This window comes from Bactrocera oleae, chromosome 4 (genome assembly GCF_042242935.1).
Source record: "Bactrocera oleae isolate idBacOlea1 chromosome 4, idBacOlea1, whole genome shotgun sequence".
NCBI lineage: Eukaryota > Metazoa > Arthropoda > Insecta > Diptera > Tephritidae > Bactrocera > Bactrocera oleae.
In genome coordinates, this window is record NC_091538.1 from 72,604,551 (window position 1) to 72,627,529 (window position 22,979).

The 22,979-nt window shown below is 34.4% G+C and overlaps 2 protein-coding genes across 4 annotated transcripts in view; one reads left to right on the plus strand and one right to left on the minus strand.

Annotated features, from left to right (window-relative positions):
• Dh44-R1 (Diuretic hormone 44 receptor 1) overlaps positions 1 to 9,052 on the minus strand; it is a 32,297-nt gene extending 23,245 nt beyond the window's left edge. For all 3 annotated transcript variants that reach the window (XR_011396055.1, XM_036367771.2, XM_070108551.1), the window contains exon 1: positions 8,869 to 9,052. The gene's annotated coding sequence lies outside the window, so the exon portion shown is untranslated. The remainder of the gene's footprint in view (positions 1 to 8,868) is intronic.
• Positions 9,053 to 20,180: 11,128 nt separating this feature from the next.
• Positions 20,181 to 22,486, plus strand: Obp50e (Odorant-binding protein 50e). Its single transcript, XM_014241021.3, has 5 exons — positions 20,181 to 20,328; positions 21,044 to 21,100; positions 21,185 to 21,382; positions 21,519 to 21,675; positions 22,095 to 22,486. The coding sequence occupies exons 1-5, from the start codon at positions 20,284 to 20,286 to the stop codon at positions 22,307 to 22,309; spliced, it is 672 nt and encodes a 223-aa protein (XP_014096496.2). The 5' UTR covers positions 20,181 to 20,283; the 3' UTR covers positions 22,310 to 22,486.
• The last annotated feature ends 493 nt before the right edge of the window (positions 22,487 to 22,979 follow it).

Sequence of the window (22,979 nt, forward strand, 5' to 3'; positions counted from 1 at the left end):
CGCCATTCAGGCCAACAAAAGTCATAACACAGCAGCACGAAGAAAAAACAGAATGTTCATTGAAGCCAGCGGCGGAAATGGTAACATAGTATGAAAGAAACGAAACGATGTTAACAATGGCAGCCATGAAAAGTGAAAGCACTTCCATGAGGCAGTTGACTGTTGGCGAAATTTTCGAAAAGTCCACTTTATACGACATGCGACATATAATAGCCGTAACGAATAAAAACGAATGAAGCACTAAACACCAGAATATTTGTTGTGGTCGAACTGTGGCTTTTTTATCGAAAAATTACGTATTAATTCGGTGCCTAACCCACTGAGATTATGTGCTCGGTGAAGCTGCTAAGTGGGCAGTGTTAAAAGCAATCATTATTTATGTACAAGTATATGTGTAAACAAAGGCTTGTACATTGACGTGAAACTTGAAGAAATCGTTCGTGGAGTTCAGCAAAAAAATTTAATATCGTCATTCAATTAAATTATCTAAAGAAAAACAAAATGGACAAAAATGGATTTTTTTTAATTAAATGTTTTAAAAGTCACATCCATCTATTTAAATAGGTAATTATTTAAAAGTATATAAAAAATTTGTTTTATTTTGTCGACAGAGTTCGTAACTTCTTTTAGACTTCTCTTAAGTCAAATAAACGACTCTCAAGTTTTCCAGAAATTTTAAAAATATAAATAATTTTAATTCTTTTTGTGGTCAAGTTCAAATTGTCAAGAAACATGTAAGCGAAATTCGTGTAAAAAATGGAATTTTCAATACTTGATGTATGTATAAAAGAAACAATATGTTTGGATATTTTAACATTGCCTTGGATATTAATTCATGCCAAATTACGTGACGACACCTTGTCAAATAAAAAAGTTTTCCGATAGTTCAGTTTGTATGGGAAGTGTGTAAAATTTGAGATCGATATCTCAAAAACTGAGAGACTAGTTCGCGTATATACATGCAGACAGACAAACAGAAACATGGCTAAATCAACTCAGCTCATCATGCTGATCATTTATGCATATATTTTATAAGGTCTCCGACGTCTGCTCTTGGGTGTTACATATCACGTGGAAAACTTAATATACCGTGGTCAGGGTATTATTATAATTGTACAATCATCCAAATTTTAATATAACTAATATATTTCAATCTCAATCTAATAATTTGAAAATTTTGCACAATCACTCATATTAGTTTAAATGGTTGCATGACAAAGTTATTTTAAACTTTTCATATATGTACATACCTATGTTTAGAAATTCAATCGACGCCTAAAATTTCTATTAACAAGCATTTGAAAATACCATAACCAAAAGTATGTACCAAATGAGATAACTGTTAAATTATTATCTCGAATATTGCACTCATCCGCCCAAGCTACTCAATTAAACCGCAAACAAACTTTTCAATTTTATACATGTTGGCCAACAAACTACCGAGGGAGTCCTCTTTCGCACGCTCATCACCCTCCTAAGCTTTTCACCTTGAGCCGAAACCAAACGCAGTTGCAGTGATGCAAAAGAACGAGTCCATAAAATAAGGTATCTGGATGCGATGATTTATTATGGAAAAAGTAATGCAAAATTAGGAGATAAAATGGTCTCAGTTAGAGAGAGAGAATTAGTGATTCGAGTTAAAATAACTAAAAACCTAATAAACTTAAAAAACTATGAATTTATTCTCCTCTATGGAAAATGTGAGAATATGCCCCCACATATTAACCATTAGGTGGATCCATCCGTTACAAGTTTAAACATTACTTATAACAACCACGTGTATCTTGACCTTACACATGCACACTTAGCGGATAGAGAACGAAATATGCACACGTAGCGGGAAACTTTTTCACTTATGTCACAATTACTGTGTGGCAAGAAGCTAAACCTTAAGTGGATAAGAATTGCTGGTTGCTCCGGCACGAATTGTAGTTAAATGCTCAAATGCAAACATACATATAAACCTAAGTGCATTCCCACATAGCTGTTTGTGTGTGTGTGTAACTGTAGTTGCACTGCAGGTGGCGCACGTTTCTTTCGAAGAAAGTCACCACGTACAGCGAATTTCGGTGAAAACTTTCTTCTCAAAGTCATTTGAAATCAAAAACCATAAAGAAACATAAGAGGGAAGGCAATAAATTAAAAATATAATTTCTCATATATATTTATACAATAGCACGTGCCTTAAAGTTAATTTGGATTTAAATTGATGCAAGACACGATGTATGTATAAATGTGAACGCCGATGAATTTTATCAAGCTGAATTGTTTTTGTAGTAACCAGCCTTCGAGCAGTTAGGAAATTAATTTAAAAAATTATTAAATTTTCCAAAAGCTATTTGGTATTTTTATATCTCAGTAACTGAGTTTTTCGCAAATTGATATCTCTCTCAAAAAAAACCTCTAAAGAGCAATATTAGTGTGTATAATTTTGTATCACTTAGGAGATCAAAGCATGTGGTTGTGAGCCTGACTATAATACAGTAATGTGTATCTTATCATTTGCCGTAATGGTGGATTTTCCATAACTGAACCAAAACGTGAACTTTTATTAGTTCAGCTCCAGCGCCATCCAGAAGTCAGTAATCATTACTTTATTGCGCTCCTCATTGACTGTAACATTATGCCGGCAATGATTTTCTCTGCACGCGATGGCGGATGGAGTTATTCGAGTTTTCTTCGTTACTCTGCTCCACAGAAGCAATAGCGTCTGCAGTACGGACTGTACGGCTTCTCCTAGGATGCGCATTATCCACTCTTGCTCGAATTACCGATTTTGAGCGATTATCTCAACCGAATATTTTACACAGTGTGCGATGTAAGTCTGTTCATCATGAAATGCAAACCAAACTGTGTATAAATCAAATAACAGCTGTAAAAAATAAAAAACTCCGAAAAAAGTATTGCCTCATCGAAATCCACACGTCTAAAAAACACCCGTGGTTTCGGGCATACTTGTGTATATGTATACATACATATAGGTATAGTAGTAGTATTTGAATATATATAGCAAATTATACGCCCTTCAAATATTGCTAAGACCTCTGCAAAATTTTGCTCTACCAAAACTGCGTAAGGCCGTCGAATTCTGCCTTCATTGCCGTTAACTTATTTATTATACAACAACGACCATTTCCAACAAATTTGTTTACTCAGAGCATTATCCCAGCCAAAAATATAAAAATTCGGCTGTCTACAACGGCGCCAGCATAAAATAACAGCCACATATGCATATTAATACACTAACACACATATAACGTATAGGTGCTTACGTATGTATACTTGTTTATAAATCTTTTCTTTATTATGAATATTTTGTAGTGTTGTAAAGTATGACGCGGCTTATGAGCGTACGAGTTTTCTACAAAGTCGATATTAGGTAAACGAGAACTATTTATTATTCATATAACGGTTGCGGGTTTAATTAACGCACTAATACACACAAACCACATGTAAATGGGGTTTTCAGTATCGAATTTCAATGAAAGGAGTTATTATGTAAACATATTTCATAAACAATTCATACATACTAAAACCAATGGACCAACGCTAAGCTTGTTTTTGAGTACCTAAAAACATTTACAAAGAAGTTTTAGTTTTTTTTCTGATTCAGCAAAAGCCAAAGCCAAAAAAAAAACTTAATCGACAAAACAGAATCTATGGTAAAAACTGTAAAAAAAACTCTTGAAAGATCACTTTACATCTATTTTTATAAAACGATTTGAAAGTTAGGTTTGGCCCAACAGAATATTAAGTAATGCGCTTCGTAAGGTAACATTTATTGTAAATGTTGTCTTCGGACTGTAAAATCTGGAGAAAAATTGATCACGTTGGGATGAAGGAAACGATCAGTTACAGACTTCCGTGCGAATCTCTTGTTTCTGTAGAGTTAAGAGTCAGGTAAAACAAGAATGGCTGAATGTGAAAAACTCCAACCGCTATTTTACCTGACTTTTGCTTTCTGGGAGACTTCTGAAGCAACATTGTTTCTTTCAGTTTCTGCATACTATGGCTAAGGATTCAAGTTGAGCTTAGCTCAAGATAGCTGATAGAAAATAAGCTACTTAAGACTGTAGCCTTCGATATTGGGAAAAGAGAGTAATGAGAGAGGGTTACTGAGAGCTAAAAAGAGGACGGTAGCACAACCAAATTATTGAATACTGGAAGGAAAAGCTTAAATTATATGAAAAAGGAAATTAAAATTAATCATGCTAACGCATCTAAACGTGTTAGTTTTTAGAGTATATGGTAGATTCTGGATAAAGACTACGTATTCAACATGCTGAATATAGTCAACAATGAAGCATCTCTAAAATACAAAAGAATACTCCGTTCGCTGCCAAAAGCAAGGCCAAAACCACATGAATAAGTGTGTGCTTCATACCATGCAACGGCGTCGACATTTACCGAGACACCTCAACTACTATGCATGTTACATACAAACAACAGTCAATGAAGTGCGTGGTTGAATCATTTTTCTTTTTTATGCACTCTTTTGCGCCTACCTTCGACTGCTTAAGTGATGACGGCAAAAGCGTTTTTTACTTTTTGATCACATGTCAGATTGGCTGTGTTTAAGTATGTGTGCGCCGTTGGTGGCTCGATTCACGAACAATGTTCCTTTTTTTATCTCCTCTTGGATGAAAGCTTATCCTTTTTTAAGAAGTAAATAAAGGCATTTCGTTTGAAATTTCATGAACTATTTAAATTTGTATGTTAAGAGGCATATTCATATTCACTTAAAGAAAAATATTATCTGCCATGATTTCATATTTTGCAGGTGCTTGGCTCAGACATTCTAACACTACACACAGCTTATGGCGATTAGCACCAATTATTTATTCGCCCGCCTTGCTTGCACCGGGTCATGGCGCACAGACACTGCCACTTGGATTTTATTTATATTTTAATTTTTATTTACCAGCTGAGAAGTTATTCCTCATTCGCGTGAGTATGTGTGTGTAGATGGGTCCTATTCACAGGATATCTCTTATTATTTTTGGCACATTTTATTGTATTTTATTTTCATTCTTTTTTTTTCTTTCTTTCTTTGTTCACTTTTTACACTGTCCATTTCTGGCAGCTGGCGATGAGCCTCCGCTGCTTTTGCGGTTGTGCTTGCAGCCAAACTGGGCCGCACATTTTTAACACGAACGAAAATGGGATTTCGTTTTGTTTGGCTGTGAGCAATTTATACGAACAACATGGCTATTTATTGCCTTTCGGAAGCTTATTGGCTAACCGACTATAACTGAATATTTGCGCACACTTTTGCAACTTGGGAATAATTATAGTAATCACTTTTTCTCCAATTTTCTTTCTTCGTTGTTTCTGGTATTTGTGGAATTACCTAATTAATTTACTTTCTTTTTATTATTTTCTTTTGGTTAATTTCGACTTTGGCATTTCTACAGCTGACCGAGGGGAATACTCTATGAATTATTACACAAAATTCTATAAAGAAATCACGGGGCGAAATGATTATAATTCATAGCTTGAATTGCGCTGAACCTTAGTTGTACTTCTACTAATATATATTAGTTTAATTATTTAATTTATGTATAAATATTATTTTCAGGTTACTTTACTCACAATGTCTAGTATATTTCCACTAATTTTGGTATATTACATATAATGTTTTATTTATTATATAATATTATTATTTTCAGCACTCAAATTTCATTTGGTTTAATTAATTTTTACTCAATTTGTTATATTCATGTTTATTATTTATTTGACTTTTATTTTATTTTTTATTTTATTCCAAATTCAGCAATAATTTGCTCTTACTAAATTTGTGGCTGTTATTAAATATTTGTTTTATTAAATTTGGTTATTCTAGTTCAATTACTCACAATAAATTGAGTTTTGGTATATTTTCATGAATAATTTATAAATTTAAGTTCTCATTTATTTTAACCTTTTTGTCAAATGCCTAACTGTACAATGACAACAACTACAATATATTTGAGCATTCACCACAATTTCAGCCTGTTCAGCTGCCACAATCACCTTCTTAGCTGCCACCGCAGCAATTATGCTCTTAATTCGAGCATACAATTTCCTAGTACCTTCGCTATGCTGTCCCGCCTAATCAGTATGTAAGTGTCCGTCTTCTGTACTAAGCAGCTATGCTATAGCTTGAGTGGCCTAGCTTTCGTATGTAATTACTCAGAAACAATTTTATGGCTTTTGAGTTGGCCCAAAGGCAAGCAATTTTATTTGCGAATTCCCTTGACTTGTGTCATTCTTAGCAGTGCTGCATATATTTGTATGTGTGTATGTATGTATGTGTGCGATTGTATGAGCCTATTTCTCATATAAAATTTCGGAATCACCTAATTCCTCCGTTTCAAAGCCCAAGTCAAAGTCAAAGTTAATAAATGTGGCTACAGGAAATTATACCGTTACGCTTTAGTGCGCTTGTAAAGATTTCAATTTGTGACCACAATTGCTTGTCTTCCGTAGCCTGCACTTGGGTTTTTTGCTTGTTTGCTAAGCTGGTCAATTCGCTTGGGAATGGCGTTGTACATGGCGTATACGTCACGGCAATTATGCTGCTACGTGGGCACCAACTGTCGAGGAATTTAATATATTTGATGGGTAATAAGAATATATTTCGGATTCGAATACAACGTTAAATTGTCTAGCAGTATAGTGTAAGTGTTTATGCAGGTACAGCAACAACAACTACACACACCTTCACGCAAAGTTATTATTACTTTCTTTAGCTATCTACAGCCTCATCTCATAAAATTATAAGAGTTGACCGTTGTTGGAGGCACAACTATATTTTCATTAAATATTACAGCTATTAGCGCGTGAAAACGAACTTATAATATAGTGGAAGACTTAGTGTTGTAAACCATAATAAATAATTGACAATGTACAGTTCTGATCAAATTGAATTTATGGATTCACCTATGGCATGACATATTTTACTCATTTATATTCTCCGGAACGGACTAAAAATTTTAGATTCAAATAATCAGATATAGAAATAGAGACAATCAATAATAGCGGACGTAAATAAATTTTAGTATTGATTACACTTCAAATAAAATATAAAGTATTGGTTCAAAACCTTAAACGTTGAAAGGAAATCGCATTACCAACCGGATCTTCGTAAATCCGATTGACTAATTGAATGATGATTAAGGGAGTGCCAAGTTTGGGCTTAGATGGACATACAGACTCTCCCAATTTAACTTAAAGATTCGTTATTGACTTAACTTCAAACCGATTGTGCGCATTATTTACGCATACTACGAATCACGTACTTACTTTAGATAAGATATACCGCTTAATATCTGAATCATATGATTCAAATCAAACGTCAGCCCATTGCTACAATCATTATTCTCCATACTTTTATTGAGGCTTGGCTGGAAATCATTGAATAGGGCTCTCATATGTTCAGAAAACGAGACCCAATTTATCGATGATTTGATTTGACAACAGCAGCCATGATGATTAATGACTTAAACTCTACTTATTTAATGATGATACCTTCCTCAATATAAAATACGGTATTGAGTTTACGCAGACTAGGGAGAGGCCAAAATTAAAACTATTGTAGTGTTTTCGGCATGTATTATTTAGATATATCATACAATGACCGATGTAGCGTATATAATACAGTGTCAAATGAAATGAGTAACTCCAGAAAAAAAAGAAGATCAAATTTCATGATTTCATTTAATTATCTCACATGTGGATCGATATATTCGGCATAAAGTTAATCGTGTGGAGAAAGATTATCTTACTCGTTGCAAGAGACTCGTTATATTCATTGGTATTTTGCAACGTTTACTCAAGTTTTCACTTTCATGGACGGATAAATAGACACCTGGCAGGCAATTAGTCTCGTTAACCTGATTACTTTAATATGCATATGTACCCTATATCTGTCTTACTTGTTTTAGGGCGATGCAAACCACTGTGGTGGACAAAAATATAAAATTCTGTGTAACTCAATGAGAACGTAAACAAGCTATATCCATATTATATATAAAAACGTTCTGGAAATAGACCATAATGACAAATATGTATTTACAGGTAAGTAATACTGTATGATGCATATAACAACCGAATCTTCGTGAATCCGAGTATGGATAGAATTTAAATTCATTAATTAGAGATAATCTACATTGATATTCAGATATTCGTAAATCGAAAAGTTTTCGTCCTGCTTTTGATATATAGCGGCGGCTAGAGGTTTATAGACGATTTTAAATTACAAGTATTAACAACTCCGGCTTAGCTATCCCTAGTAAGCTATACCTAATGTAAAAACAAGTTCTACGCTTCGAGCAAGAGATGTTAACTTCACTTTTATACACCGTTGCATATGTATGTTCATGTAGTTTGTGATAACAGTATCATTAATAATAACTGAGATTGCAGCGAAGGAGCGTGGCCGCTAATATCAGTTGTTGGATTCCAATTGCTCCTTTTATGTTTTAATTTGCTCGCTAATTTCTAATTTGCATCATTTATTACTCATTTCAGTCACCATTTGCAGACACACAACTGTTTGGCCATTTTTATGAATGCGAAATTTCAAGCAAATTGTGTCATAAAACGAATTTAATTTGATATTTCTTGATTGGTTTTGTATTTCATTTACGGCATTGGCGAATGGCTATGAAATGCTTCAATGCTTGTACAAGTACCGCTATTTGGCAGTATTGCAATGCATGAAATTTGAAATTTTATGACACTTTTTATTTGCACTCGTGTCTTGCAATCAGCAATTTGCATATTTTAAATACTTATATTTTCGTATATCTATTCTTTTTATAGCTCATCTATTTATTCTTTTCTAAGACATAATCGTTTTCACACACACATTTTAGCGCTACTCACTTTGAACGACAAGTTATAGATACATATATGTTTTTGTTTAACAATCCACAAACGCTACTTTCTAGATGAAGTTTATCAGGTATTAACAGTTTGTTATTTCTAATTATTTTGTTTCTTAAATTAGCCGGCTAAAAACTTAACAACTTTCCGCCAACTAAGCGCCGCGCGAACCGAGAACGTTTGAATGCCAACGTTAACTGAAACTTCGTTATAACTGTATTAAACGAATTACCGCAAATGTCCAAATAGCAGTGTAGCGCACAATTAAAATTGTCTGTTAGTCTTACAGAGTAGCTCCAACATGGCTGTTACTAAAAATGTTGGTGACATGATAATAAATGTAACGTTAACTTTAAAGCGCCAGCTGCTTATTAGTTAATAATATAAGTATATATGTATATGTGTGGTATAATTCAATATATTCAATATCGTCATGTGTTTTTGCTTTTATGCTTCAACAACAAAAGCTATTAAACATGATTACTGTCAAACGTATTGGAAGTAAAATAAAAGAAATGAAAGACTCAATTTTCAGATTCAATTAGTTAGTTTAGCGGTTTCACTCTGTTATTAAATTCAGCGAAGTTTAATAATATGTTAACATATTTTATGCAGTACTGTTATTTACTAACATGTGCACGACATCGGAATAAACATCGCATGTTGCTGAACGCTTTCAAATATTTATCTTAAGCAAGCATGCATACCAACATCAGTTGAGAGGTAGATAACTGTTAAAAGCATAGCAATTGCTCTGAGAGAGCACAGCAGTAATGTATAGCTATTTAACAGTCTTTTAAGCGTACAACAGTAGCGTCCACAAATTTTCGGAGTAAACTCTCTGAATGCTGCGCGAATGAGAAATGAATACTAACTATGGAGCGCCTGATATCAACAGGTGCTGCCAGAAATTGGCTTAATGAGCGCATGCATGACTATGTTGTTGCAGCTGATATAAGTTGCAAATTTATGCATTAATGTATATTTACAGTTATAGAATTCAAACACTTTATTATGTGTATGTCGGTCGAAAAGTACGTTTATGAATGGCATTTCATTTTCTTGCACTGAATTGTGTGCGAACATGTAATTATTATGTGTATGTGTGTGTGTGTGTGTGTGCGAGCGCTTATCTTCTTTTGTTAATCCATGGTCTGTTGCTGACAGTTCCAAAATACTTATTAAGTCTGACAATTTTATTGCTACATTGACAAAAACCCAGCACCAGAAGCATGCAATTTCCAGGTTTAAGAACTTAAAATGCTTCAAGTGGAATCTCGCATTTAAAAGCACGTATGGCATAATCACACTTGCATTGTTATATAAATAACTTTTTGTGCCTTCATTTTTATTTCGAATTCGTAAGAGAAGTAAACAAGCAGGCCTTATGTCCTTCCTTTCGTGTGGATGTGTGTATTTGAGGGAACAGAGCAAGCAAGGTAAATAAGTTTTCATGGGTTCACAAATATTTGAGGGACTAGCTAAGCGCACAAAGCGTGACACACTTTGGGATTTCAAAGGGAAATGGAAGCATAGAAAGTATTGAGCTACAATGTGCAACCGATCGATTACAGCACATTTAAAATCGTGTTTGCATGAAGAAAAAACCATTCCGCAATAGGCAAAGACACAAACACACATGACACACAACCAATAGAGTTGGTACTTCGAACTTTGGGGCAAAGCAAATACCAACATTTGTCCGTCCGACTATTGAAATTCCAGTCCAATTGAAGCACAAATATTTGAGGATGACCCTACCCATATCACCCGATGAAATGGAGAGAAAATTTGGGCTCATCGGGTCGCAATTTTCGCTGTGATTATTTTAATTTTTCTCCCGGTGTTCGGCCTTGCCTTTGTGGGAGTGCGTGTGCGTTCTTTACAGTTGTTTGCATAACAAATTATTCGGCTTAACTTCTGCTGTTGCTGCTGGCGGAGAAGAACTAAATCCAAACTGCGGTAGTGCGGGGAAGAGGCGTCACTGTCTAACTAAATGCGCTTGCACTAAAGTGATAAAGTAGCAAAAATATTTTCTGCAGCAACAATAATTCTGGGCGGCAAACAAACTTGCATTTGATTGAGAGGCTAAGTGCTGCTGTTGTTGCTTTTTACCGTTTCTCCCCAACGCTGGCACATGCCGCTCGTAAATTGTTGTTGTAGGGAAGGATATACGTGCGCAAATGTTGTTTTATGTTGCTTGCTACGAACGACTATCATTCAGTGTTATTGACAGAAGGGTAATGCACGCCGCATTACTCACACCTTGCTGCTTTCACGCCGGCCCCTCTTTATGCCCCGCAGCAGGTACTTAAGTGCTCTCATCATCGCTGGCAATTGTTAGGTGTCACCGACAAAGTCACTTGTTTACCTAGGCGAAGTGTTAGCATCATTACACATGCGGAATGGTTGCTCAACGGATGCATGCTCAATACACAGACACAAGCACGCACTCACTCACACAGACCCAAGATATTATTATGCATATGTATATTCCGAGTATTTCTTTTGATTGCTATTTACACAAGCTCTGCCACCACCCACAGGTCTACTTTAGCGAAGTAGAAGAGTGCCAGTAATGAAGTGGAGCATTACTGTTGCATAACGATAACGGCACAAGTCGTGGATATAAAGGTGCAGCCGGCATTAACTGCGGCAGGGCGAGAAAGTATTCCAAATAATGCAGGTGTGTATGTAAGTTAATGCGTTAGTATACTGACATTCGATCCAATTTAGTTGGCATCTTCCGCTCATTAAAATTTTTTAGAATCATTCAATTTACCCTACTCTTTACTGTTTAGTAAGAAACTTTTTGCAAAACTGTGTGTAGTGGGAAAAATTGTTATAACATCTATTTTATTTATATATGGATATAATGATAAGTACATTTTTTTGATCAGTAACAGTTTTGGTATTTATTTCGTACAAAATGGCAAAAAATTATTAACAAAGTTATAATAATTATTATTTTTAAGAAAATAAAATTGAGTTATATCGAATTTAAGCAGCACACCCAATATGAAATTTAAAAAAATATATATTTCCATGGGTGGTACATTAAAAAATAACATACTAAAATTTCAAATTGATATAAATTTTTGAGTTGCAGCCTTTTAAAGTGTAGCCGCTCAGTTCAATCAGCTCCATTAATTAATCTTTAAACGCATTTTTCTCAAAGCTACATACATCAAATTGTTTTTAGTGATTACTTGGCGCAAATTTGCATTTTTTTTTTGCAAGTACTGTATAAAGTTCGCTATACAGTGACTAACCAGTATTTTGATTTGATCTAAATGAAATAAGCCATGCCAAACACGACCAAAATTTCAAACAAAATTCAACTTTTTTAAAATCGCGTCTATTTTGTCAATTTTTGATTTGTTTCAACCGCATGTACGGACAAAATGTTCTAGAGAGATTTTTTTTCAGCTTCATTTACGGAGAAAGCCGGAATCACTGCAGCAGTGGAGAACCTCTTCTTCTTATCTTAAATTTTTCTTATTCTTAAAATTTTAAAACAATTCATACATATTTTTTTTTTTTAAATGGTTTATGTTTTCGGCTGTGACACTAGATGTGTGCTTTAATAAGATCACTGTTATTCTAAATAAATGTAAATGGAGTCCGAATCAATACATTTATGGTATAATAACTATAAGTTAAATCTCTTAAGTCTCAATTTCAGTGTTAGCATCATGTTACCACTTTTTAACCACTTGCTGTTTATCAAATATTGTGGCGTTCAACTTATATAATATTATTTTTAAATAAATGAATTAAAGTTTTGATTAATAAAATTACCAAAAAAAACACTTCCTAATTATCCTTTTTTGTTATTTTTTTAAATTTTACACTGTATTTCCTCCTATTAGCTATTTACATTACTTTATTACTATTATTATTCTAAAATATAATCAAAAATTTCATTTTACCTCACACAAAAAAAATGTGCGTGCAAACGTCCTTAGCATCTAATCAAAGTTAGGGGTACAATTATGCGCAAACAAAAACCCGAAATTAACGAAATTCCATCCACGTCCTTTTACGTATAAATTATACACAAAAATACAACAAAAAAATGGTGTATTAACGCCACTGCCAGGAAGCACAGCTTGCATTTAGTAAAAAAACAAAACAATTTGTTTTTTTATCTACAAACAAAGCGTACAAGCATACATACATACATAATTATACACACAATTTGCATGTGAAATTCAACTGTTTTTTCTATGGTTGTTGTTTTTCATGACAACCCCCTGCATCAAGGAAAAATAATGTAAATTAAATTAAAGTCAAGTGTCTGTTGCAATTTCATATTTGCACAGTATAAACCTTTGTTGTTTGTATGTACTTATATGTAAATGTGTATGTGCACATATTCATAATAAAGTCGAGAGTAAGGCAGACAGTGATGCATGCAAATATGTACTTGGGCAACAGAAATGATTAAAACGTCAATATTTAAAAACGCTCGCGGGATTTTACGTGCAAAGATACACCAACAAACTGATGAACCTGAAAGACCTGAAGGTTATGCATGCGGGCAACAAAAATGTTTATGTAAATAAATTCGCAGTCACCAGATAAAGCAGAGATTGACGGAAAACTCACTTGGCGCTGCATTTTGCTGCTGAAAATGAACATTTAGTGCTAACAATATTGCGAAACTTCAAACAGTCAACTAAATTTAATAATAATAAAAAGCTATAAAAGCAAAAAGTCAGTTAAATTGGTTAAATATGTATATCCATACACATCTAAATGAAATTGACACTCTACTTTAAAGCAAAGCGATTCACTGTAGGGCGCACAAAGCAATCACACCAACTCACAGGATTTAATATCGCGCATAAAAAACTTTTCCATTTCTTTTGTGTGAGTGTTATTGTAACACAGCTATCTGAAAACACTTAGCTGCCTGCTTGCCTATCAAAAATATGATCTACAGTGCGTATGAGAAACATTTCAATCGAATTAATTTAAATTACACATAAAAGCACACATTTATTCGCTTTCAAAGTGTATACACAAGATTTATGTGTGCATTTAAAAGTAAGTAGCTTTATATAATATACCTAGGTAGCCTATTTGAATCTGATTTCTCTCGCTTTTCATTTGACAAACACTCAATGCAATTTTCCTTATAAAATATATAATAAATAGAAGATGTTTAATTCTGAGAAATAAAAAGGGATAATCCTATATATATGCATGAAAAATCAGCAATTTTCTGTGCATAAATTTAGACAAATTGTTGTTCTGTTGTTTGACAACAGCTTTTAAAGCGACTGCTTTACTATTGTATATGCCACCTCTACCTTAACTTTGTTGTACTATGTTTTAATCTACTTTACTCTACTTCATTTTAGTCTACTCTATTCTGCTTAGTTTACTGTAACAAAAGCACACTTGAAGAAGAATGTTTTGTATTGATAATTTCTAAAAAAAGGGATTTTTTCCATTTCTTTCTCAAACTTCCGCATATTGCAGTATTGTTAATTTTTTAAGTAAGTACAATGCTTGAAGTGCTGGCAAAGCTGTATTTCTGCAGCTTAAAGTAGAACGATTTATTAAATATTGCAAGTTCGAAGACGAATTATCTTTTGCCCTCTAATATTTATAACAAAATTCAAATTCATTTATTTGGTGGCCAGACAGCTTACCTATTTTCTCATTATTCACTTCTCCTCTGCCTTTATTATTCATTTTATCTAATTAAAATGGCTCAATGTTTTTCTTCATTATTCTTTACATATGCACATACATACGGAAATGTACACGTATATAGTACACATATATACGGTATTATACTTTGTATGTAATCATGTAAAAGACACGCATCACTGCTATCCACAGCCCTTATACAATATATTATTTGTTTATGTTTATCTGCAATTTTGCTGCTTGATGACACATTGAGAAAACATTCCAGCAAATTTGTTGCCAGAAGGTGATTGAACGCAAAGAAATCAAAAGAAAGGGCAACATTGGTGGAAAAAAACCACATAAAAGTTAAACAAAATAAAAAATATGCCACAGGAGTGGCAGTGCGAGTTAAAACAAGAAATTGGAGGCAATGAGAAAATAATAAAAAATAATAAATATGAGTGCGTCATGTAGGGGCGGCTGCAAGAACGGGAAGCGTGAAAACATAGCAGCGTCACTAGTCTGAATAACACACTCGTAGATTGCCGCAAAATGTTTCAGTTGCAAGAACAGGAGAGAAAAGGAGAAAGATGTAGAAGAAATGTATGTATATCCAGCATAGTGGGATTCTTGAACTAGTTACAAACAAGTTACAAAAGGATTATTGTAGTAGTTTACCAACTACTATTTCCATTACTCGGCTAAAAGATGGAGAGAGGCTAGCAAAAATAATATTTTTATTTACTTTTCTGCTTGTGACTCATTTTATGATTTCGTGTGTAGCTATGTTAATATAAATCTGTAGACATTCATCATAAAGTCAAAATCAGCTCATTGCGTAACTACCATTTATTGACTACTTCAATTATTCGCTTCAGGGTCCATCCATCGCTACAATATGTATACAAAAGTTGGCATTTTCCTTTCATGTTTTCTTACTATTTACCATGTCGGAAGAAACTTGAAAAGCACATATTTAGAAAAAGTTTTTCAATTTGTCAAGTTCAAGAAATGCAAAATGCACGCAACTGCATGAAACCCTGAACTTCCTTATGTGGTTTGCATATGCACTGGTCCAGATAAGCATAAAGACATTCAGTACACACATACATTTACACAGCGATATCCTTATCTGCTTTCACGCGTCACCTAAACTCAATTAAAATTTGTACGTTCGCCTGAAAGTATGCAAGAGAAAGTGCGCAAGAGAAATTGCATTCCTGATATGCATGGAAACACGAACATTTCATCGGAAACTCCTTTGTTACACAACTAATATTGAGCATTTTCTATACAACTATTGTACTCGATGCACACACGCACAATACCACACACATTTCTCAAGTAGGCGTACGTTTTCTGGGGAAAATTCTATTAAATGAATTAATTCAAATTCCCCAAGGCTCCGGTTACCCTTTCACGTCATTTATTTTACATCAGTTACAAATACAAGCACACCAGCATTGAATTATGCATATGTGTGTATGTTTGGTGGGTTTTTATATCAGCTATATTTCCGATTTCCGTTTACACCAATTAAGCGTGTCAGTCATTAGTGGCTCAGCGTCAAGTATCATCAAATAATTTTTTTTACTTACTTCGGTGCAACGCTTCTCTCTCCCAGTTCAATATTATCTATAAATTTTCTCGAAGTGACGGTAATTTCATTTTCTTGGCTCATTTGCGATTTCCCCGGCTCTTTAACCCGCTTTATTTCCCTTTATATGCTGTCGATATCTCACATCCTTTTGTACACACCTCAATTAAACAGTAGAAGTATGTATGTATGTATGTATATATACTCACCTGTTATTACATTTTACGATTTTTATCGCTTGCTAGCTCAAACACAAAGGTAAGTATTATGCAAAGCTCGTGTGTGTTAACAAATATTCTAAGCATTCCATGATTTTGCAACGCAATGTGAATCAATAATGATTTCCTTTTGGCACACCTGTGTACATATTTCAAATGACGACATATGAAAAAAATTTAAATTAGCGTGCAAAAGAAGCTTACATATGGTACAACTGTCCCATTTTTTACTAACTTTAGAAAAAATATAATATGTAATAGCGACTTCAGCTTGTAGAGATTCTCGGTCTTTCCTCTCTGCTTATGCTTTTCTTCCTCGCCTTTATCATACTCATTCCGTCTTCAAATTAGTAAGTATAACCTTTACATTAGCTTCATAAGTGTTTTAATTTAGAGAACATCTTGTACACGGATGACATTTAAGACTCCCACTAAAGAATTTCTCTCTTTTGAGGAGTTTTTTTATTTCTCATTTTCTCGAAGGGGTTTTGAGACTTTTGCTCAAAGTCGGCGGAACAGCCGCACACCAAGTCGCCAAATAACACTTTTCTGCAATTAACGAAGTTTTTAATTTTCTATAATATCACTCGCAAAAATCACACAAATCTAATTCCATTTCATATTTCGAGCTATTAGTTCAAGAAAATGAGAAATAACTTCGCTCCTGACTTTTATGTTTTCAGAGAGAATATGCCTTTAGCCTTACTACAAGTATATATATATAACTGAACTTGGGTTTATTAGAACATTAGGGTTGCTAAACATGAATACTTCCCGTAGTTACTTAAACATCTTATAATGCCATATATAAATCTAGTTCTTCTTTTCTTAGTCATGTTTCCAATTTAGCTTGCGTTTTGCAACTAATACTTTTTCCGACGAAAAACAGAGACGACTGATATATGTAATCCATGTCTTCACTTTGGAAAATATTTTATTAATCCCTAATGAACACTTTGACAAGGCATTATATCCGAATGTAGAGCAAAAATAACAACAAGAGTGGGCAGACAAATACCACAAACTCCTGAAAACCCGTTCCATTTGCTAGTAAGATAGGCACGTATTCCACCACTTTATTATTGCAAATGAGTATTCTTATTTTTAAAGACTACAATTTCATAAAATGTTAATAGCAAATACCTGCTAAACAATCGTAAGTTGTTTTAGATTACAAAATCTGGCACGTTTCTCAGGTGCTCAGCAGAAATACATTTTCAAATTTTCATGGTACATTACCAAGCTGCTCCGTATTCTCCGTGGCAATGTCTCAATAATTGCTCAACATCCATCGCCGTCAACCGCTATTCAGCTAATTTAAGAAGCAAAAAAGCTTTGTGGTGTAGCGCATGACAACCCTCTCGCCCCCAGTGAAGTTGGTATGCCCTGTTGCAGGCAAAAGCTGTAATGTCGCTAGCACCGATGATACCAAAATGATGAGCAGCAGTTTGAAGTCAACGCATAAAGAGTACGTGAAAAGAAGCAGATGAAAGATATTTAAGTTAAAGGGAAACAAACACATCCACACATACACTGCTACACAAAAGGTGGAGTATAAATGAATATAGGGTGTTTGACATCACGAATTACATTACATTATCTAAAATTGAATTTGAAGCACAATCTTTTGACAAGCCATTCTTGTTTAGAGTGCTAGATAACAATGCGTGTTCTATAAATCTCACCTTAGATACAATGTCTACGATACAAAATAAGTGTATCATCGTATCAGCCACTTCAAAAGGGTCGCAGTATTTTTCTCAACTAAAACGCACTGATAAACTCCAGTCTTCCTGAGTTCTTTGATCACTATCTAAATTTAATTTAGAAGCTAATAAGAATAGTAAGCATGATGCTTCTTGATAAAAACGGAATACAATTTTAAGCTTATAAAATCCTACAAATTCCAGATGTCACTGAGAAAGTTCTTTGATTTTGAGTGGAGCTAATTGAACCCTCACCTAAGTATGAGGAATACAACGAAGAGTCAAAAAACCTTATTGCATAATGACGCTTAACACTTCTGGCTGACTTTTTTTACAATTTCATTACTAACCTTACTTACTAATTCCGTAAAATTGTAATTTAATTTAGGACCTTGTAAATTATATCTCAAAGACCTGTGAAAAATTTCATTAAGATCGGTCGAGTAGTTCGCGAGAAACCTTGACAACCGGCGTTTTAAAATACAGTTTCGAGAAAAACGCGTTTATAGTTTTGAGTGACTATAAAGCTGACCTCGGGCGCGCAACTTTTCAAAGCTGTAGCTCCCAAATAATTACTGGTATCAACGTGAGAATTTAGGATATTTTAGAGATATTATAAAATTAAATAAGACAGTAAAAAAAAGTTTGTTTTTTGAAGGCGTGTAACCCCTTAAATATAAAATATATTAGCACCTATTCGCAAAATGTGTGGTACTACTTAAATCTGTTATTAGAGGCATTCACCCTTCGAAAAATAATATGATCTGTTTACTTATTTATCGCGCTGTTAGGTATTTAAATCTTAATCGCGGCGTTAATTATCACATTAAATATTAAGCAGTCACACCTGCCAGGCGTGAGCGCCTGTAAGTATGCCAGAGATTCCTAGGTTACAGCTGTCGCCTCTACCGCTGTAAATTAATTAGAATGCATGTATTACTAGTCAGCTGCTAATACAGAAATTAACGAAATATATAAATAGAAAAAATTATCCAACTGCGATAAGAACGCGCTTAAAATAAGGTTTTTAAAAAACAAGACAGTTTAAACTTTATCTAAAAATTTAGTCTTTCTCAGAGTGCAAAAAATTAGTAATTCTTAAAGTATTCTCTCTGCAAATACATCAAATTTTATTTTCTTTCATTGCTAATTACGAAAAATCATTCGGCGATTTCAAGCGCCAACACCACCGATTGTCTAACATTGAGTGTAGGCGATTGAAATGCAATTAAATTGTAAACAGCGCTTCGCTCACGGTGTCAACGGCGAGAAGGCCAACAGCGGCAACGTGTAGCCAGAAAGCAGCGGCTAACGTTTCGATAGCAACCAATTGCCGATTGCTGCGTGAATATGTAGGGCAATGCACCAGGCAATGGGCACGGCTCATTTAACATTTTAGTATAGGCTTTTATGGTCAAAACCATGTGAAGTTAAATGAAACAACAACATTATCATAACAAATAACCGAAATGAAGAGGCGCTTGTGTTACGAAGCTTATATCTATTTGAGTATCCATATACAAATACGAAATATGGTACAGCTTTTACAGTATTAAATTTGATTCAAAATGTATTTTGTGCTCGAACAATAGCAAACATATACATACACACATAGGTATTCAAGCATCTGCACAAAACTGCGATTCAAGGTCACATTGTCGACAATAACATTTAGCCAAACATTTGTAATTGTTTAGAAGAATTAGAATAGAATATTATTTTTAATTAAGCATAACAATTAACTCTGTACTTCCCGTACTAGAATATTGTATAAGCAATAGGGTAGCCCATAATATACCAACAATAGCACAAAAACTATAGAAATCACAATATTTCATAACAAAATTTTGCAAGATTGCCAATATAACTTTTCTAAATTTCCAAACAACTTTTAACTTGACGTCATGTGAACAGCACTTTGAAATAAACATTTCGTTTTCAACAGCAGCGACTTACGCAGAAACCACCAAAAATTTCTAAAAAACAATTTTCAATATCTTAAATTAAAGTACAACCTAATGAGTACACATATTTATCAAATCAAAATATCTATGCATGCGCAACACCAGGGTATTTCCATTTTCGATTACTCATCTGGATTTGCGAAAATTTCTGTTATATAAAGCTGTGGTCATAAAAATTAAATTTTAGTTTAAACTTCAACCCAAGTGAAAAGCGTTCTGCGAGTGGGACATCCAAACTTGATTTTACACAAATAACAATACTTTAAAAATTTGATTTTACAAACATGGCATACGCTTACGTTTTAACTGTGCTCTCAGCTTGTTTATTTGTAAGTTAAATTAAAATTATGTATTTCTTAAATTATAACGAATGTTGACAAACAACAGGCTGTATATGAAATATTGCCGTATAGCAGTTTCGCTATGAAGAAGAAGAAGAAGAGAAAAGTTCGAACAGAAATTGTGAGAACAATTCTCAATTATTTACTGAAAAATGACTAACTCCACTGTCAATTCTGACACCCTTTTCCCAACTTTAAGCTTCAAGAGATTCAACAAACTTATTGAAGTGTGTGAGATACTTTTTGAAGTTATACGCTCTTTGGATGGTCATCTCCATAAAATATATATGTACATACCGGATTGTGAGAATACTTTCCTTTTCGTGGAGTAAAGTAGGATTTCTACAATGATTGCAATGTAGTTGCTTTACAAACGAGAACATATTGCGGATGATCCTTCGATGAATCTTCATGATTTCTAGGGGCTAGAGTACTGCAATATTGCCTATGTTATGCTGAATAAGCACCTTGTAATATTTTTCAGTTGTTTGGACTCGCGTTTCAAATCTGACGATTTTAAAATTAAGTCATGATTGTCTCGTGATTTTATTTGCAAAATACACAAATAATCATCCATACATACCGAGTACCTGCAACTTCAGATTCTTTCATAACTTAATTTAACTTGCTTTTATCAAACGGATCCTCTAAAGCTGAAATATTTCAAATTTTCTCAATTTAATTTGCTCTCCGTTATTTTCAGGCTCACACCCATGCGGTCGCCTTCAATTGCTCGGAACCACCGAATTTGGGACACTTTGTAAGTAGTACGACCACAGTGGTCCGGCTTTAGCAGAAAATCCTTTAAATTCAAGTGTATAACGGAACATTTGCTGTCTTTCAGGATGTTCACAGTTGCTGTCGGATGCCAGAAATCGACCTGGGCGAAACGCCAGTAAAATGCGCCGCCTATATAAAAACGCTCAACGCACAAACGAGTAATACGATGAACGGCGTGGTGAGCAACAATAACAACAACAACACCAACAACAATAATAATATAAATAATGCAGCAGCCGAATATCCAGCTTATGCGCACATTGTGAGTCCCCTCATACACACAAACAAGACCGCCACCCGACGGCATTCCGCTTGCACAATGGCACTTATTTCTTTTGAGTCCAGCACTCATTGAGAATGAATTTGAATTTGAAATGTTTATCTCATTGTTGTTGCAGTGTTATCCGGATTGTATTTACCGTGAAACAGGCGCCCTGGTCGAAAATGAATTTAATATGGAGAACGTCAAAAAATTCCTCAACAAAAGTGTCAACAAACGCGACAATGATATTATACCGCAGATTGCGCGCTCCTTCCAGAGTTGCCTGGACAATAGTACGTATCGCACGCACACAAACGAAAGCTCAAGCAAATATCTGTATGTATCACACACACACGCACACACTGAGTCAAATATAAATGAAATTGAATGAAAGACAGGTTATCGTAGAAAAGAAAGAGAAAAATACTCGATCAGATGACAAATGTCAGAACAAATTCAACGGAAGTAGATTTTAATATCTGATTTTTCAATATGACAATATGGGAGATATATATATACCATATACACACATGCACAAGTACACAAACTTACATTAGCGCCCTCATTCGTCCATGTCAAGCAAAGACGAACGTTTACTGCCCGCTCCTTACTTCAAATAACTTTTTTTTATTAAACATCTTCCATTCTTACCTTCACCCTTCCATGCGCTTCATCACGCTCTTCTTCTTCTTGTTGTTCGGTTGCCTCACAGTCAAGGGTCACATGTCTGCGATGGGCATTAAAACCTATGCCAAACTGCCGATGGGCTGCTCACCTTTAGCCAGCATGATGTACAGTTGTGTAAACGCCGAGACTTTCCTGCACTGCCCCGCCAAAATGTGGAAGGACGAGGAGCACTGTAATGTGGCGAAGAGCTTTGCGGCACAGTGTAATCCACTGCCGCACGTGCCACTGCCAATTGGATAGAGTATCGCAGACGAGTGAAGGAGCCGGAAGCTGTGCGAGGAGTGGCGAAAGAACTTTATGAAATTATAAATTTAGGTTTACAATAACTTTTTATTGCGGACGAGTTTTATCTTAAGGCAGTTCTCGGCTTTATCTTAGCATTCGTGTGCTAACACACTTGTTCGTTTGAATAAATTTAATGGCTAAATATATGTAGGTGTGTGAAATTATTTTTATTTTAATAGGAACTGATCAAAAATTTAATAACCACAATACTTATTGATCCCTTGGCTTTTGTATTGACAATAAAAAATTCTTCTCAAACAAGTTTCCAGGAAAAGCTTCTCTACCTCTTTCAAAGCTATTATATACTATTAATATATGTTATATCTATCTTACGAGCAGTGTTATTAGTTTAAACTCCATACTCTACCTAAGCAAGTCCGATACTTACAACAAGCCTAAATATTTGGTCTGATATTCACCCAAATATTCTTCACAAGTGTTAGCCATAGACCTCTATTGATATTTCAAGCAACACTTAAGCCATTTCCATAAAACGGCCTTTTAGATAGATCAGTTCAGCCTAGGTCGCAAGAATTTAGCGCGTCTAGTCACATTTTTTAAGTAGCTTTGCTGAAAGCTTTAAAACACGCCATACATAATACAATTATAAACATGTAAAATTGTT

Bases quoted from the DNA above. Each gene is read 5' to 3' on its own strand.
- Obp50e (XM_014241021.3), top strand. From the start codon at position 20,284: ATGGCATACGCTTACGTTTTAACTGTGCTCTCAGCTTGTTTATTT. The intron at 21,101-21,184 runs GTAAGTAGTACG...GCTGTCTTTCAG, and splicing joins CACCGAATTTGGGACACTTT to GATGTTCACAGTTGCTGTCG. The intron at 21,676-22,094 runs GTACGTATCGCA...GTTGCCTCACAG, and splicing joins CCAGAGTTGCCTGGACAATA to TCAAGGGTCACATGTCTGCG.